Below are 19,828 nucleotides of genomic sequence, written 5' to 3'. Positions count from 1 at the left end.
TTTCGCCTAGTTTGACATAAGTTGCCATTAACAATGTTTCTAATGTAAGCCTTACATAAAACTGCTAAATACAAAGTATTTTTTACGGGTGTCAACATTCTTCGAACAATCTGCGGCTAACTTCACACAGTTGACCTTTAGTGAGGTTTTTTCGTGACACCGACCACACGTTTTTTGAACTAGTGTTTTAACTTCATTTTTAAACGGTGATTTGGACCCGGTAATGATAAACTTTTTACATGATTATATCCTATAACTATTTCTTTTTCATATGAAACTATTATTTAATGGCTAGCTTACGTTTAGAAGTCACAGTTGGATAAAACATTGGTGAGGGTACTTTGCGTCCATCGTGTTGCCTAATTTCGCCTACCCCTAGGGTTGACAAATTTTGTTGTACCACATTCATTGGTGGATGACATTACTTGTTTCCAAATTTAAATATTATCTTATGTTTGGTTATTTTAGTTTACGCTATATGCAAATGTTTATTTCTACTCTTACCGATGTTGAGTAGGTACCAAATAGGTATTTTTATGTCTCACTTTGTGTAAATAAGGTTGATTTGCTGTCAATTACAATATTAACAACAATTTTGCTACAATTATACAATTTTGTTAAAAAGAACGATTTTTTTTAACTTATAAACCATTACTCCCCTTTATTTGGCATGTTGGTTAATTTTTGGCAGCCCTAGCTTCATTATAGAAAATGTATGAAAACAACTTCAGACTGTTACCAAACTTCGCCTACTACCCCGTTTTTTTTTAAATATGCCTAGTCTGGTGTAGTTAAGGTTCATAGTATTTTAGCACATTCCAAGGAGATACGACTTAACATGTGTAAGTCACAGAAAAGTAAGTATTAGCGGCAAGGCATGCCATAGGCGAAGATTGGGAAAAATACCCAGACATCGCCTATTGCCTTTGGGGCCATTTATTACCAACTTAACCAATGAAATTCTAAGTTTTAGTGGTGTATACTGATAGTTCGGAGTACTAAAAAACATTTGTTCGCCTTAACGGATTAAAATGCTTTCAAATTTGAGAGATTTTTTGGAAAAAGTGTCAAAATCGTGCGACCATAGATTAGTATATGTTATTACTCGTACGACGACCCAGCTTACGATAAGCTGGGTCGTACGGTGGGAGGAGGTTACAACTGCCCAGGAAGGCAAGGACCGGTGTCAGTGGAAAATTATGATTCAAGCCCTAAGTACACCCTAACAGAGGGCAATAGGGTGAAAAGAAGAAATTAGTACATGAACGACGCCGAACGAATCCCGCCATGGTAAATGACCCTGGGTATGTATAACCCTGCACACTTTTCGACCCTTTAAAAACTTGCACTCTTTGTTGCAGTTACTAATAAAATGTAAGAATAATAACAAGACGAGAACAGATGGAATTACGACACGCACAACACGCGGCAGTAGAATTTTATTAACAGTGAAAATAATGTTTGTTTACGTGTCATTTATGATTTGGAAGTCTTATTAACACGTGTAATTGTTTGTCTGTTTTGTAGTTTTCTGTGTTATAGTAAATTTCCAGGAATATTATTGATGGCTTGATTATAATAGTGATGGTGTTATGTTTCCGTGTCTGGACCGCGATTAGTCAATTTGCCATATGCATATTTGCTGATTATGTGAGAACTTTTTAATACGAGATCTTTTACTGTAAGAGTTTTTGAGAACACAGTTTTGAGACTCTTATAATTAAGTCGAAGTCATGTCGAAGCTCGAGTCCTTTTTAATTTGTCAGAGACCCCCCCCCCCCCCCCCCCCCCGAGTCTTTTGTAGAGACATGAGTCAGCTAACTTTCAGTTTATTTACAAAAAAATTAAAGTGCAATTGCATTGTAAAATTAATGTGTAAGATACACTAATTATGATAACGCCTATTTTCTTTAAGTACCTACTGTCATTTAACCAAAACTTTTAACGGAGTAATATTCGGAGGATCGAGTCAGTCTGGATCGAGTGTTGCGCTTAAAAAAGTCTATATAAAAAAACTCGACTTAATTAAGCGCTGAGCCTCGTAAAAAGAGTCGACTCGTGTTCCTGCCAACTGGGAGTAATGAAAAATCAATCAAGATTCGATTTTTAAATTCGAACGCCGCTTCGAATCGCGTGCGCTGCATAAAGCCGCAACTAAGACGATGCTATTTCTAATACTCTAGTTAATTGTACGTAGTCAATTGATTGTTGCCAATTGGTGCGTTTTTTACCCGGTCGTGGAAATAAACACACAATGGGTGACACAGACACACACACCGATGGACGTGGGTAGTGGAGTGATGCTTCAGGAAATGGGAAAAGTTGATGCACTTTTTATTGCAAGGTTATATAAGATGTTCATTCTTCCTCGCGTTATCCCGGCATTTTTGCCACGGCTCATGGGAGCCTGGGGTCCTAATCCCATGATTTGACGTAGGCACTAGTTTTTATGAAAGCGACTGCCATCTGACCTTCCAACCCAGAGGGGAAACTAGGTCTTATTGGGATTAGTCCAGTTTCCTCACGATGTTTTCCTTCACCGAAAAGCGACTGGTAAATATAAGGTTATAAGATGTTAATTATGCATAATTGATTCTGGCATCTCTTTTACGGTGGTATAATGGCCCTGTGCTATTTTAAAGGAATACTGCACTGAATAAAAATAGCCGAACTATTGAGTAATTCGACAATTAATTGAAGTTGGTAATACACTGGCAATGCTGTAATATATCAAAATGCTGACTTTATAATACCCTGTAGTGTTATGAGTTTCATACTCATAATTGATGTTATTATTATTAGCCATGTCAAGTATTTATGTTTATGCATTATTTATTGAAGTAATATTAATGAATGCGTTTTTTATTAATTTTCATCAGATTCTAGGGGCAACAAATGCGATGTTTCTTAACTATATTATTATGCTGTAGTAATAAGATTAAATTTTGCTATCGAGTCTAATGCTAGTGAGGCATTCAAATCATGAACATTTAACTAGTTTGTTGAAAATTTTACAAAAGTCATAATAACAATTGTCGATTCTGTTAAAACTTGATTTTATGTGACTTGAAGAGTCATGAATCTCTCTTTATTTTGAGGTAATAGGTATGTGGGTTTGCTTGTTTTTTACCCGTATTTGGTATAATATAGACACCAAGGGATTTTTGTATGTAATAATGATACATTCTGGGGATTTATAATGTCTGTATGTTTTATTTAAAACCCTACTTGGTCCTTAACATAATTCAATCTTGTTTTTAAGCCAGGATAATAAATTTGCAATTTAAATATGAATGGTTAAAAATACATATAAAATGCCTTTACTGGTTAAATCCTTTTAGAGCCAGCTCTTAACGAGATCGATAGACAGGCATTTCATTGCGAAACGGAGTTGCATCAGTGCAGAAGTGGACAGATATCATGAAGTGTTGCATTTAATACACTTATCGCTGATTAACTACTGGTCACATGTTTTATATAAATACTTAAACCTTAAGGCTTGGTCATATTTAAAAAAATTACAAGAGAGGGAACGCCGAATTAAAAACTTGCCTGTTATATCTGAATAATATCGTTGTGTGGTATACACATACACACATAAAAAACGATTTGTTATAAACTCAATGTTTATCTTTGAAAACTGAAGGTATAAAAGTCACAAATTTATACCATTGCACAGTTTAGATATAGAGGTACGTAATGCACCTGAAATGATTGAATATAACGAGTACCTATTCATTTATTAACTCTACTTTAATTCAAATAAGTACTTTACATGATTTAATTGTTTTTTTTTATATAAATAATAATAGAATTAGGAAACAACATTTAAGTATTTGAATCTGTTCTTTATTAGGTACCTACCTAACGGAAAATTTGTCTGGAAAAGAAATTGGTTTGGTTTTCTTCGCATCTGACTGAGTAAATACGTATTCTTGAAACCAGGAGCCGTCTGTTAACTACAGATACATTAGCGTTAATTTTATTGTCTTTTGTTTAAAGTTGTTATTTTCTGTCTATACGCGTAATAGTCAAGATGTCACGTCGAGTACTTAGGTACTAATTTTCTAGCATCGATATGTAGAATCAACTAGTTTAAGGCCACCAAGCGAATATGAATACTTATCGATACATATTAGCCCACTTACTTTGGATTTCTAGTCTTTCCAGTTTGTCTTCTGCCCTCTGCTGTAGCTCCAAGGGGCTTTCTATGTGATAGAAGATGCTTGCACCAACTAGGAGATATACGATATGAAGTGCCAACATGCACGCTAGTTGCTTCTTAGACATCATCTTGGTGAGATTTCTTATAAACTTGCTTCAATAAATTAAAGTACGATCACAACCAAATAAACTTAAATATAAATAATCACAGACAATCCATAAAATCCATTGCAAAGCGCAATTTCTAATTTAAAAAAAAAACAAAAACCGTCTTAAGCCGTACTCGTTCCCACATTATAAAATCCTCAAGCACGTAAACACTGGCACACGTGTTCGTAATTCGATTTTCATTTTGAAAATGGAACAGTTTTCCGAACGGGCGTTCGATCCGAGCGTTACGAATGATCGAATGATTTTCCCGACGCGTGCGCCCGCGACTCGGCACTTCCTTTTTTTATACCCGCTCTAGATGTTTGACAGACGCCTCGCATTAGCTCGCCGTAAAGGATAATAAGTAAGGTTATTGCCTGCTATAGTATATGTACCTCGATTGACGTGACGCAGTGATGATGCTAGTTGGGGGAAAGATTTTCGTTTACTGCCCGGATTATGTGGATTTTAAATTTGATAAAACTCGTCTCAGAGTTACATCATGACTGATACTGAATTCTTTCACATCTCGGTCGGTAGAGCCTTTCAATGTCTAACGATATGCAAAATCTAAATCCCGGGCTCATCTTAACAATATACGTCATTTGTAATTTCTGAGATTCTCGTAAATTATAAAGGACAGTTAAATACATTACGGTTTTTCTTTTCCACTGCTAAATAATCGTTATTATTTAAATTTAACGAAAGATATTTAAAAATACCTTTTGAATACATCAAACTGGTTTTTATATTGCTGGATTCGTCGATCTATGCGTGCGAAGTTAAAACGGCCGTTTTTGTTTTCAGTTCATATACCTAGTACGTAGCGGCCCCCGATTTTTAAATATCTTTCGTTGAATTTAAATAATCACGATTATTTAGCAGTGGCGCTAGTGTGCACGTTGATGGGCTCTTAATGCCTTTTGGCATTCAGTCCGTCATTTGTACATTTTTCTTTGTTTGTGCAAAAAAGTTTAAATAAATAATAAATAAACAATTGACTTATACATAACAAGACATACTTAACATTTCCAAAAAAAGAGTAAAGTAAAGAAAATTTCTAAGAAATAAAAAACAAAATATTAAGTATGAGTACCTTATACCTACCAACCTTTTTTCGCGGCGAAAACATAATGTTTCCCTTTATGACTAAAATACCCTCTTCTTATATTCATTCTGTTTGGGGTCGCTACATAGAGCTACAGTGCTAAAAATATACATCGCTAAATCCAAACGGCCTGATTCTAATTTAAATAGATATCAAAATTAGATCTAGATATGGATCGGATCCGTCAGTGAGGTTTTTGTTTGAAGAAAACTGACTCTCTGTATGGCAAGTACAAGAACTCATTATGTCCATGGACAAATGACAAAAGCTCCTGAGGCAAAAACTGTTTTGTATGAGTTAAGGTAGATTATAAAATAAGTGGACTTTAAATCCTAATTTTCTTACCTATAAGGGTATATGCATGTTCCAACCTTCTATTTATAAAAAATCGGGCAAGTGCGAGTCGGACTCGCGCACGAAGGGTTCCGTACCATATAAAAAAAAAAAAACAAAAAAAAAAGCAAAAAAAAAAACGGTCACCCATCCAAGTACTGACCACTCCCGACGTTGCTTAACTTTGGTCAAAACTCACGTTTGTTGTATGGGAGCCCCATTTAAATCTTTATTTTATTCTGTTTTTAGTATTTGTTGTTATAGCGGCAACAGAAATACATCATCTGTGAAAATTTCAACTGTCTAGCTATCACGGTTCGTGAGATACAGCCTGGTGACAGACGGACGGACGGACGGACGGACGGACGGACGGACGGACGGACGGACGGACGGACGGACGGACAGTGAAGTCTTATAGGGTCCCGTTTTACCCTTTGGGTACGGAACCCTAAAAACCGATGTGATTGAAGCCTCAGTAAAATGTAACCGAATCGTTAAATTTCGTAATTTCGTATTGTCCATAGAAAAAAGGCCGCGAAAATCGAAATTTGCAAATTGCGGGGATCTTTCTCTTGTATTCCAATGAAGGCGTAGGTAATTAGAGGAACAGAGAAAGATACCCGCAATTTGCAAATTTCGATTTTCGCGGCCTTTTTTCGCGAACTTGTTTTCGCGGTAGGCCCTCAGTTTTCCCGATCGTTTTTGACCCTTTTCCGAAGATTTGCACAGCGATCGTTCGTGCAATAATCTCATCCAACGGTTTTCTGTTTTAGAACCACCGCTCACCGGGTTTCCTCAAGAAGACCAATAGCCGAAATCTAGCCTGTGCGATCGTTCAAGTGACAATGTACAAACAGCAACACTCCTTACATCGTTGAACCTAATTACAAAAGGCATAAGGTCCACCGATGGACAGTTAACAGTGTGGGTGATGGTACTTACAGAAATCAGTTATCTTACTGACACTTCTGTAAATTGCAGTTGAATGAGGAATGACTAACCCAAGGCTAATCGTTTGATGATCCACTTGACCCATTTTTTTTATTTACACGGTTATAAGTGGAAGTGGTATTACAAGGAAAATTGTAGTGATTAGGATATGATGAAGATCTTTGGACCACAACAGACTTGTAGGTACTCATGCTCTTCCCTTGAAAAGCGCAGCATGGACTTGCATCACTTGGCCGAATAGGAACGTTAAGGGGAAATCCCAGAAATGATTGGTAAGAGTCATATCCTAGACAGGTCGCACTACTGAACTCTACCTCTTAGTCAAGTCATTCAACATGTAGTTTATTGGTTTCTTAGTTAAATAAGTTTAACTACCTACCTAACTTATCTCCGAACATAATGTTACAGTAGTACTGAAAACAAATCACCCTATTATGGAACTTTTCCCAATCTTTCTATGCTAATAACTATTATTATATTATATGAAATACAAAGTGATCGTTTTCATTGCTGTTGATTGTATTGTAGCACAGTGGAATCAATTACTGCGCATATTTCGCCACTGTTTCTGTAATGTTATTAAGTTATTATCCCCGCATCGTCAAGGGTTTAAGGGCTTTAGCACTTAGCAGGAAAACAACGCTAGTGCGTTCTCTGCAAGGAGGACAGTAGTAATAAAATTTACTTCGGTTGAAGTAGAGTACATTTGACGTCACAATGAATCTTTGTCAGTGGTGTTTGGGGATTTCTAAATCCTGCAATGACGGCAACGGGGCGTACTCATGTATTCAATACGTGCACGAAGTCACAATGCGTATTATGCGTACGTCTGCTAAAGGGTATTTTCTTACTGCACTATCCGCCATTTGGAACCGCCACTTCATATGAAATAAATGAAGAATTAATTATGTCTTTACTTACCCCTAAGTAAAACTTACAATAACAGTAGCTACACCTACTTTTATTGTATATTTTATTAAATACTGTATTACTTACTTACTCCTCTGGCGCAGCGACCCAAAGTGTATCTTGGCCTCCAACACGACTGCTCGCCGCTGATCCCGTTCCTGTGCCGTTTCTCGCCAGTCTTCAACTTGAAGCTCGCGCAGATCAGCGTCCACCACATCCGCCCATCGATACCTAGGAAATAATTATAATACAAATTGAAATTGACACATATGTAAGTACATTTAATAGCATTAATCTTGTGAAATAATTCGTAATGACTTAATTCCTACTTACTTGCGAGTGGAATTAAAAAAAAAATATTTTCCGCTTCCTCACTGCTAAAGGACACGCTAAGTGTTTGCATAAAAACAAATATTCATCCGCACCTGGATCACGTTAAGGATAAATCATAGTAAATAATAGTAACATCTTTCCTTAAGCAGGAGCCAAAACTTCAAGACCATACAGAATGACTAAAGTGACTAGACTCAAGTGGAATCAAGACCATGGTATAATACGAGGGCTGTTTGATAAGTACCCGTTTATGAAAAAAATAATCAGTTGTTTTTGTATATATGCATTTATTTTTCTACATAGTCACCTTTTAACTCTATACATTTGTTCTACCTATATTCAAGCTTCAATAAACCATCCAAAAAGTATGATTTCGGAAAGTCATTAAAATAGGCCTCTGTGGCGGCAATGACTTCGTCATTTGATCGAAATCGCTTACCACCGAGCCATTTTTTCAGGTTGGGCAACAAAAATAAATCGCATGGGGCCTAATCTGGAGAATATGGGGGGTGAGGCAATAGTTCGTAGCGTAACCGTGTTAATTTAGCCACACAACTCTGGACGAATGAGCTGGGGCGTTGTCGTGATGAAACAGTACTTTTTTTCTTTTTTAAATGGGGTCGTTTGTCCTTCAACACAGCGTCAAATTCATCCAATAAAATGGCATAGTACTGCCCTGTTATCGTTTTCCCCTTTTCTAAGTAGTCAATATTTATAATACCCTGCGAATCCCAAAAAACGGTCGCCATGACCTTTCCAGCCGATGGGATGGTTTTTGCTTTCTTTGGAGCATGTTCACCCGGTAAAATCCACTTCTTCGACTGCTCTTTCATTTCCGGGGTGTAGTGGTGAACCCATGTTTCGTCTACGGTCACGAAACGACGCATAAACTCCTTCGGGTTACGTTTGAACACGGTCAAACACTGCTCCGAAGTAGTCAGTCGGCTCCGCTTTTGCTCCTCCGTGAGTAAACGCGGCACCCACCTCGCCGATACTTTCTTCATATCCAATTTTTCTTCTAATATGTTTTGTACCCGCTCGATTGAAACGTTTACAACATCAACGATTTCTCGAAGTTTAATTCGGCGGTCGGCTAAAACGATATTTTCAATTTTCTTTACCATATCGTCTGTAGTCACCTCAATTGGGTAGCCTGGGCGATCCTCATCAAAACGGTTGCTCTCCCCCGCTTAAACTCGTTAAACCAGTATCTGACGGTTGTCATAGAAGTAGCACATTCATGGTAAACCGCTTGCATTCTTACTTTTATTTCATTACATGTTTTTCCTTCCAAAAACAAGAATCTAATTACAGACCGATACTGTTCTTTCTCCATTTTTACAATTTTATGTCCACGCTTTCACTGAATCGCTGTCAAATGAGAAAAAAAAACAAAAGAATGCTGTTTTTTTTTATTTTCCCGCCTCTGAATAATGGCTTAACACGGTGGTATACATATTTTCGGAAAGTGATATTAATAGATTTAGAAAACGGGTACTTATCAAACAGCCCTCGTAATATACTCCGCCTGGTACAGTCACCTGCAATAATATGTTACTCTTCGAATGCCGCAAAAATATGTGACACGCTCTTACAGCTCTACCAATAAGATCGTGTCAGATATTTTTGCGGCCTTCGTTGTGTAACAAATTATTGCAGGTGACTGTACTCTCTTCCCGTCTTTTCGTGGTCACGAGACTGACACAAGCCTACGTCATCATGCGGCAGCGCTATATGATGATATGCGATAGCGCTATATAAAGTGTCACTCTAGGAAGAGAAGACCATGTTTTATTAGACTATGATCAAGACAATCAAGGGGAGGTTAAAGGTTTCGACGACCTGCCGTACCTATAGTAACGGTTCGGCCACGACATAGAGCGACATGCGACGGCGCGGCGGCAGCGACAACCATAGGTGGGAACGAAAGGTCCGATCGCTGTCTCGCTCCAACCTATGGTTATCGCTGCCGCCGTTGCAAGTCGCTCAATTTCGTGGCCGAGCCGTTATAGATGGTAACCCTGCCTTCGAATACTGGTCCTTCTTTAGGAAGAGCGTCGCCAGTTGTTACGGCCAATGGTTGAGAGGAAGGATTCTCTAGAGAATATATTTTCCGCCATATCAACGCCATCCGTTCCAATTTGTATGAAACGTAGTAGTATCGATGTAGTAGTAATATTTATTTTACTACTAATTAGGTATACACGTTGTCACAAGAACTAATCATCTTTTTTTATTCTACCCAACCGTTACCTGAAACTCATGGAAATAAATACTTAATTGCACCGATTGTTAACTTTTAACAGTGTTACTAAGTACAAACATTTAGCAGAAGTCACCTTGCATTCTGCAAGATCTTATAGATATTTTGTGAACTTTAATTTCTCCGTGATTTTCCGTTCCGTTCCCGAAACCGGGAGTGGAAAAATCGCAAGACAAGGATTTTTTTTGTGTCACGAGAATTATCATTCGGCAATACTTTTTAATAACTAAGTGCACCGATTGTTAACTTTTATGTATCTACATCAATTTAGGTAGCAGAATTTTACGTTTTATTCTACAAGGTTTTTTTTCAGTTAATTTAATTAACTTTAATTTGACCATGGTTTTCCTGGGTTTTCCAAGTCGGGCGCGGAGGACTCGCGTGACAATTCGGCATACTTTAAGTACTACTAATACGATAAATGATAAAAGCGCAACTATCCTATTCGTTCATGGTTCAAATTTTAATAACGAATTCGCTACAAGATATTGAATAATTAAATAGTAACTCCAAATACGGATAGCGATATTAGTTTATCGTACTCGTAATGTCGTGGAGATACTAGAAGAATGTAAATAAACAGACATAAAGGCATTATCTCTGTAAACCCAGTTTACCTACTTTTAGCAGATTGAATCATACGTGATACCCTTATCATTCAAATTATACAATGTTATATATCGTATTTTGATAAATTTAGTAGTTTTACAATTACTTTTACTTGATTAAAAAATTAAAATATAAGATAGAAACTTTAAAGGATGACTTCTACACCGCGCTGTGCCCTTTTCAGGTCAGAACCATAAAACTAAACTGAAATTTCTATCTCATTGTCAGTAATGAACATTCTTTAATCGGCATCGTTATTTATTTGGAAAAGGCTCGATAGTGCAAAGCACGGTACAGGACGGCCATTACGAAAATCGAAATTGAACGTTCACTTTATATTTACAAAGAGGCAATTACACTGAATTTTCGAATTAAGGAGGTACGTTGTTCGTGGTAGCTCGTTAGGTGGCCTTTCCACAGCCTTCATTGGAGTAAAAGAGAAAGATCCCCGCAATTTGCGAATTTCGCCTTTCGCGGTAGCCCCTCTGGTTGATTCCCGCACGTCTCCTCTAGTCTCCGCCACAGTGGAAAGGCAGCCTCACCAGAGTGAGCTATTTATAAAATTAGTATAAAAAAGAAACGCCGTAACAATACGTAGGTAACTGTCAATGAAGTACGATTTCAATATCGTCGTAGGTAGGTATTCGATTTTCAGAAAAAGAACCATTAATTTACGACTTGCGGTGTCTTCAAAGGCCTAATGTTAAAGGTAGATATGACAGTTCAAAGTCAAGATAGGTAAGTAAGTCCAAGACAATGACCATCACTCGTCACAAATATTTGCCTGTCGCGTGTAATCCGGCCCTAATCCATGGATCACTGTAACTCGAGCAAGCTCATCACACAGACGTCATTTTGATACAATTTGAAGGTTATTGGCGTATAAACCGAGAAAGAAACTTTATCCTAAGTAATTAAGGTTTACGAGTTAGGTACAATATAGATATAGGTAGACATTAAAGCTGCAGTTACGTACAACTGTCTGTAAAATAATGATTAGCAGTTTATAAAAAACAAAAGAATACGAAAAACATATATGTAATTTTAGATATAATCACTTTTGTTGTATGATATTAATTCAGTATCTAATCTAGTCTAGTCCATTATTTCCAATCAAAGCCTATCAGCGATCACTTGCAGAAATTATGAAACGACATCAACCTATATAGTACGAGTAGGTATAGGTATACCTACCAATATACAGTAAGGTTTACTCGGGTAATTCCGAATGTCGAAAACTGTCGGATAATTCCGAAAAGAGACTTTTATTATGATGGAATTAAGGGTGATTTTCATCTGAATTTCGGAATTATCCGACATTCGGTATTACCCGAATACACCTTACGTGCCTTTTATAGCGTACTCGTACTTATTGTACTCGTACATTTCACTTCACAAATGGGGGATCCTTTAAGTCATGGTTTGGGTCCGGAAATTTCCTCTTCTTTAGTTAAGTAAGAGTTATTTAGATTTCTTAAATATCAATACTTTTTGAGATATTGGCGAAAAAAGAAATAGGTATCTTCTTTTTTCCGCCCATTTTTGTCTATAAATTCTAAATTTTTTGTGTGCTAATAAACGCTTCGAATATCTACATTTTTCCATACAATATTCCGAATCCAAAAAGGTATCACACGTATTTTTAGGAGTCGTATCTCTATTAGTCACCGTTTTCAGTTTGTCGAGTAGACTATAGAGCCTTACCTACAATTTTAGACTCCAATGAAGTTGAAAGGGTTAAGTATATACTCGAGGACTAGGTATTCAAGATTACCCGACCCCCGTAGGATATTACATAGGTACTTAAATAAAGCCAAAAAATAACGAAAGCAATCTTGTATCAAATCAAGCTAGATGTAAATAAAGCTCTGCATTTAATGTGTTCAACGCGTTCAAACAAACAAATAATAAAAGCAAATAAGTACCTACTAATAAATTGCAGTCATGAAAATACGTCTGGAAACTGAAAATAACCCGTCTCTTTATTAGCTTTAAAGGTAAAATTAATACTTTTTTAATATGAGTGCACGAGCCTAAAGCTTACCAGATTATCTTGAACTCTGGATTATAAGACCCAGGTAATTTGGTAAGGGTCAATAAATGCTGGCTGCATCATGTGATGGTGTTATAGATGTCGTGGGGTTTCAGTTAGCGCTTTGGTGACGGTTTGTGACGAATATTATTATATATTTTGATAGGCCAGGAGATGTTTAAAAATGGGTTCTTCATTTGATTACCTACTGCCTATAAAGTAAACTTAGTAAACTATTTAAAAGTTCATTTTCGCCGTGCTGTATCGTGGCTATTTTAACTTTCTAAGAAAAAAAGGTACTCTGTTGTTTTACAAATAAGTACATGAAATTTGTAAAACGATATATTATATGCTCATATTTGGCAACTTTAAACTGTTAGCAATTTAGGTATCCCGTTTACGCTTAGTCTGTTGCAAATATTCGTGTTGTATATCTTTCCTTTATTTATCCCCCAAGATATCACACCCTACACAAACCTAAACTACGGAAATTGCCGCTCTTTTCTCTCGCTGACCGGAATATGTTTGCGGCATTCGCAGTTCCGATCGTAGTGCCAAGCGCTCACAAATTAATTAGGCAGCTTTAAAAAAAAAACATTGAGATCACCGGGGTCCGTAGGGCTGGCTCGTTCTTCGCCCAACAGATCGGCATAGCGATCCAAAGTTGGAATCAGAACGCAGCCAGCCTTATGGGAACCCTTCCGAAGGGATCGGACCTGAGTGATCTACCATAATATGAACACTGGGCTAGGTCATCCATCTTTTATTAGGTAACAGTTTTAGTTTTGTAGGTAGTTTTAATTTTATTAGATTACATTTTATTCTAAGTTTGTTATGAATTACTTATATATTTTTTTGTATATAGGTGAAGATATTATTATTTTTTGCAAAAATATTTTTATGACAGTATCGTGGCAATGTTGCAGGCAAAGCTCCCGGACTAGAAGAGTCACTCATTCGTGTCGCTCCGAGCCCTGGCCCGATCACGACTTTGCGACACATCAGAACATGTCAATTAATGAACACCGCCAAACGGTCCCGAGGAAATCACGAAATGATGGCGTGAACATTCTAGCCTCGCTGCTATTGGAATCGAGATGCAATTATATTGATTAACAGGAAATTAATTTATCAACAATATCATCATGTAGGTATTTAGGAGCCGGGCTCGTGTCGGTGTAGCAATGTCCATTAATTTGATCAGCAATCTCCTTGACTTCCTGATACGACACAGCGTATACTTTTGTCACTTGCATCAAGATATAAAATAAGATTTGTGAAGAGAAAGACATTCTGTTTGTTTTAATTTTTACAGCCTACAATACAATCAGTTGAATCAATCAGCTAGCCGCGAAAGACTAATTGGAATTCATTTATTCCGCTATATGAATAGGCCAAGCAATAAGAAGGTATAGATAAAGGGAAATGCTAGAACATATCACAAGTCCCCTAGCCTTTGAGCGGGGGGAAAAGGGTGGGGATTGCCATTTTTCGATTTTTCACTTATATCTTGGAAACTTTGCCTCATAGCGACATGACTACTTAGACAAACCGAAAGCTTATTAAATTTGCTACAAGTTTAATTTAGTCAAGTTTTTCGATATCTTGAATAGTTTTCGGGATATCCTCTCTTGAATAGGGGCTTTCAATTTTATCTTGACTTCTATCTACATCAGTGAAGCTACTAGACCATATTTGGTATCTTTACGAATAAATCGGGAGTGCCTAATTTATTTATGGTATCACATTGACACCATTCATAAGTAAAAACATATACTTAAATTAGCAAAATACCTTTTTAGGGTTCCGTACCCAAAGGGTAAAACGGGACCCTATTACTAAGACTTCGCTGTCCGTCCGTCCGTCCGTCCGTCCGTCCGTCCGTCCGTCCGTCCGTCCGTCTGTCACCAGGCTGTATCTCACGAACCGTGATAGCTAGACAGTTGAAATTTTCACAGATGATGTATTTCTGTTGCCGCTATAACAACAAATACTAAAAACAGAATAAAATAAAGATTTAAATGGGGCTCCCATACAACAAACGTGATTTTTGACCAAAGTTAAGCAACGTCGGGAGTGGTCAGTATTTGGATGGGTGACCGTTTTTTTTTTGCTTTTTTTTTGTTTTTTTTTTGCATTATGGTACGGAACCCTTCGTGCGCGAGTCCGACTCGCACTTGCCCGGTTTTTATTTATAAACTCCTCTTCACGCTTAAACCGCTGAACCGATTTAGTTGAAATTTGGTATACAGATATTTTGAGTCCCGAAACAGGACGTAAGATAGTTTTTTTCCTCAAAAATCACCCTGTAGGTAAAGGTGTGAAATGGGGTGTGGAGGGAATTTTGCTGCTTCGCCGAAATTTCATTCCCGAGGTTAATACTGTTTATGTTTAGGTTTGAAGTCATGTTTGGTATCATTTCCAACAAAAAAAAAATCGGTTCAGCGGTTATTGATTCGTCGTACAAACTCCCACCCCACTTTTCACACCCTCAAAAGATGATTTTAGAATAGCATAAGAATAAGAATAATTTTTATTTATAATAAAATACGCATGCACAAAGGTGTCCGGTGAGCCCACAGAACACCGCCTCTAGAAACCTAATATTGGCCATTTTGTTCCCGACTAGGGTTTGCAATCCGGATCCGAAATGTATGAAATTATCCGGATCTGGATCCGGATCCGCGGATATTTCCATACATTTCGGATCCGTCGTGCAAACCCTATTCCCGACGCAAATCACCAAACTGTGAGGTGCGGGAGGGGTGCTCACGGCGTTGCGATTGGTCGTTTTAAACATGGCGCGCTGACACGTGTAAATGTAGGGATGGGACATGTTCATTACAGGTAGTGGGTACTGCTACCAGTGACATCGAAATTTATTGTGGTAAAATTGTTACCAATTTAGTATACTTAGAGTAAACTTACTTAATAATTATACTTATTGATTAATTTGGAGTGGAGGAAGGAGTGGAATTCACTTCCTGCAAATCTATTCCCAGTCCACTATAACTTGGATCTCTTTAAATCGAGAGTGAATAGACATCTTTTAGGTAAGCATGTTCCATCCTAGACTGCATCGGCACTTACCATCAGGTGAGATTGTGGTCAAATGTTTACCTTTTTCCAATAAAAAAAAAAAAAAAAAAATTTAATATTTCATTAAGTAATTTAACAATGTACCTGAAATTTTTACTTAACATATTAGGGCATTTCTGTTTAAAGTACCCAGAACTTGAATTTTAAAGTTTAGAATTTTTATATTATTTCCACTCAGAATCGCAATCTCTTTCGATACGAGAAAAAAGTGTCGCCAAAATCTCATATATTATAATTATTTTCTTTTGTCCGTTTTATTAAGGTCATAGAAGGTTGTATTGAAAACATATTCAAATGGACCAATAACATATGCCTATTACAAATCAACTCCGAGTTCTCTCGCACTTCTTTGAAGTTCATCATCAGGTCCATCTCGTGACATGAGACCTAACTGCTTACCTAGAGGATTCTAAAAAACCCATACAACATATGTCTATCACAAACCAACACCGAGTTCCCTCGCACTTCTTTGGAGTTCATCATCAGGTCCATCTCGTGACATGAGACCTAACTGCTCACCTAGAGGATTCTAAAAACCCATACAACATATGTCTATCACAAACCAACACCGAGTTCCCTCGCACTTCTTTGAAGTTCATCATCAGGTCCATCTCGTGACATGAGACCTAACTGCTTACCTAGAGGATTCTAAAAAACCCATACAACATATGTCTATCACAAACCAACACCGAGTTCCCTCGCACTGCTTTGGAGTTCATCATCAGGTCCATCTCGTGACATGAGACCTAACTGCTCACCTAGAGGATTCTAAATAACCCATACAACATATGCCTATCACAAACCAACACCGAGTTCCCTCGCACTTCTTTGAAGTTCATCATCAGGTCCATCTCGTAACATGAGACCTAACTGCTCACCTAGAGGATTCTAAATAACCCATACAACATATGTCTATCACAAACCAACACCGAGTTCCCTCGCACTTCTTTGAAGTTCATCATCAGGTCCATCTCGTGACATGAGACCTAACTGCTCACCTAGAGGATTCTAAATAACCCATACAACATATTTCTATCACAAACCAACACCGAGTTCCCTCGCACTTCTTTGAAGTTCATCATCAGGTCCATCTCGTGACATGCGGCCTAACTGCTCCGCTGGCCTAGAGGATTCTAAAAAAACTTACACAACATGTTACCTATATATTATGTCTAAAATGGTACAATACGGTATGACGAAGCACGAAGTTTCCGCAACTGAAAAACCATCATCGTCACATCACTAGTCGAAAGGGAAAGGGATAGCGCATTGCCTTTTCAAGTTGACGAAAAGGGACGGACATACTTCGCCTCTGCTTACTGACCAGTATAAAATGAACCCCGCGGACAAGAAACATTATTCAATGAAATAATGAATTTCGCTTTCCTGTGGGATGTTATTCCATCTGTTTTGTAAGTAGAAGTCTTAGATGACTTGCCACACCATTTTACGCTGCAATATCCCATGATTTCCCAATGAATTCAATAGTTTACGATTTATTTTCATAGACTCGTGCACACTGCTAACAGGTCGTAACCTTGGGCGCAACTGATCGGAGCGGCGCGCGAACAATCTTATATTTGACCTATACACCATACGGGCGGTGACCGCGAGTCGTCCTATAAGCTCGGTCTATAGGGGTTGGTCTGTGGGTGAGCCCCAAACTAGGCCGAGCATTTTGGCTATAAAGACTATCCTATGCTTCGAGCAACACCGGCTTCCGACACACAACATTGACTCAAACACTCAGAGTTCGCACCGCGCCGCCGTCGTGACCGCACGTATACTTCGTGCCATGCCACGAAGTCGTGTGTGTCACGCATACCATCTTGGCAACACAGGCTCCTGCAACAACAAAGCACCATCGACGCAGCGGACTCACGTCCCATCCCGATGGCGCCCACAACTTCAGACACCATCGCCGTAGCGGGCCACACCACCCGCACGACTATGGACGCTACCACTCTACAGCTGCAGACACCATCGCCGTTCGGACAAGATGCGCCGCTCGCCCATGACCTCTACACCTCTAGCACCTCAGCCGGAGCGGGCCACACCACCCGCACGGCTACATCTACAGACACCATCGCCGTAGCGGGCCTAACCGCCCGCACGACCTCGGACGACCACCACAGCTCCATCTCCTGCAGCACCAGCGCGTCTGCCAGCAACATGGACGCACAGAAACCCACCTCACAACAGAAACACTGTCATCCACAAAATGATGACGTTTGACCTCCCCACGAGGTGGGGAGCGACCCGAATCAGCCGTCACAGCCGGAAGGCGGGCGCGGCCACGCATACCTCCTTCGAGGTATCGCAAGAATATCCATCCATCGCTTCCGACACATCGGAAGGGAGGGGCCCAAGCGATATCTCACCGTACAAATCTTTCTGCCCTTTTTCGCGGGGGGAAAGGTGCACACAGTCGCACTTCTCACACACTTACATACAAAATCCAATCTGTAATGACGACACAAATACATAGAAAATGACAAACGTCAAAGACAAATCTTGCAAACCTCGATCTCTTTTTGTGTACGGACGAGTGACAAGTGTCACAACACGCACACTAACACATTTTCGTTGAAGTATGTTATTGTATTCTGAGAGATGAGAAGTCGGATTTGTCGCTCGACCGATCCGCAATTTGTACTGAGCGAGTAAAATCGATAAATCCAACAATTATATGAGACTAAAATATAATAATTGTGTTTGAATGTAATTAAACGTATGATATGTAAAAAAAAAATTACATGTGAAATGTAACACTTTCTTTTTGTAAATTTGATGTCCCCGACCTCTTTTTATAACAAAAAACCGAGCAAACAGGCATTTTTGTGCAGCAGTCTTCGAGCAACACGGAAGGGAGGCGGCATTCGCACTATTTCCCCTCTGCCGAGGTACAAGATTAGCGCGTCAATCTAATCTAGCGCGGGTAATAAAACTAGTTGCACTTGGATTTTTCACTAGACCGAGTCCAGACGCGCGCGTGAACACTGCTGCACAAAAATGCCTGTTTGCTCGGTTTTTTGTTATAAAAAGAGGTCGGGGACATCAAATTTCCAAAAAGAAAGTGTTACATTTCACATGTAATATTTTTTTTTACATATCATACGTTTAATTACATTCAAACACAATTATTATATTTTAGTCTCATGTAATTGTTGGATTTATCGATTTTGCTCGCTCAGTACAAATTGCGGATCGGTCGAGCGACAAATCCGACTTCTCATCTCTCAGAATACAATAACATACTTCAACGAAAATGTGTTAGTGTGCGTGTTGTGACACTTGTCACTCGTCCGTACACAAAAAGAGATCGAGGTTTGCAAGATTTGTCTTTGACGTGTGTCATTTTCTATGTATTTGTGTCGTCATTACAGATTGGATTTTGTATGTAAGTGTGTGAGAAGTGCGACTGTGTGCACCTTTCCCCCCGCGAAAAATGGCAGAAAGATTTGTACGGTGAGATATCGCTAGGGCCCCTCCCTTCCGATGTGTCGGAAGCCGGTGTTGCTCGAAGGCAGCAGTGTTCACGCGCGCGTCTGGACTCGGTCTAGTGAAAAATCCAAGTGCAACTAGTTTTATTACCCGCGCTAGATTAGATTGACGCGCTAATCTTGTACCTCGGCAGAGGGGAAATAGTGCGAATGCCGCCTCCCTTCCGTGTTGCTCGAAGATCCTATGCCTTTTCCCGGGACTCAAACTATTTCTATACCTACCAAATTTTAACGAAATCGGTTCAGCGGTTTAAGCGACAAGAGGAGTTTTAAAATAAGACTTTTTTTTAATTTTGTGTTTACTTCGGAATGGTGTCAATGTGATATCATAAATGAATTTAGCACCCCCGAAGTATCTGACGACAGGGACGCAG

General features: G+C 38.7%; 1 protein-coding gene across 1 annotated transcript in view; it reads right to left on the bottom strand.

The window, feature by feature from the left end:
• LOC134796693 (uncharacterized) overlaps window positions 1-4,905 on the bottom strand; it is a 29,754-nt gene extending 24,849 nt beyond the window's left edge. Inside the window, exon 1 of the mRNA XM_063768863.1 lies at window positions 4,149-4,905. Coding sequence (XP_063624933.1) covers window positions 4,149-4,293 — 145 coding nt within the window. The 5' untranslated portion in view covers window positions 4,294-4,905. The remainder of the gene's footprint in view (window positions 1-4,148) is intronic.
• Window positions 4,906-19,828: the final 14,923 nt, after the last annotated feature.

This window comes from Cydia splendana, chromosome 14 (genome assembly GCF_910591565.1).
Source record: "Cydia splendana chromosome 14, ilCydSple1.2, whole genome shotgun sequence".
Lineage (NCBI taxonomy): Eukaryota > Metazoa > Arthropoda > Insecta > Lepidoptera > Tortricidae > Cydia > Cydia splendana.
Note: the sequence above shows the minus strand (reverse complement) of the source record. Positions and strands in the feature narration are given on the sequence as shown.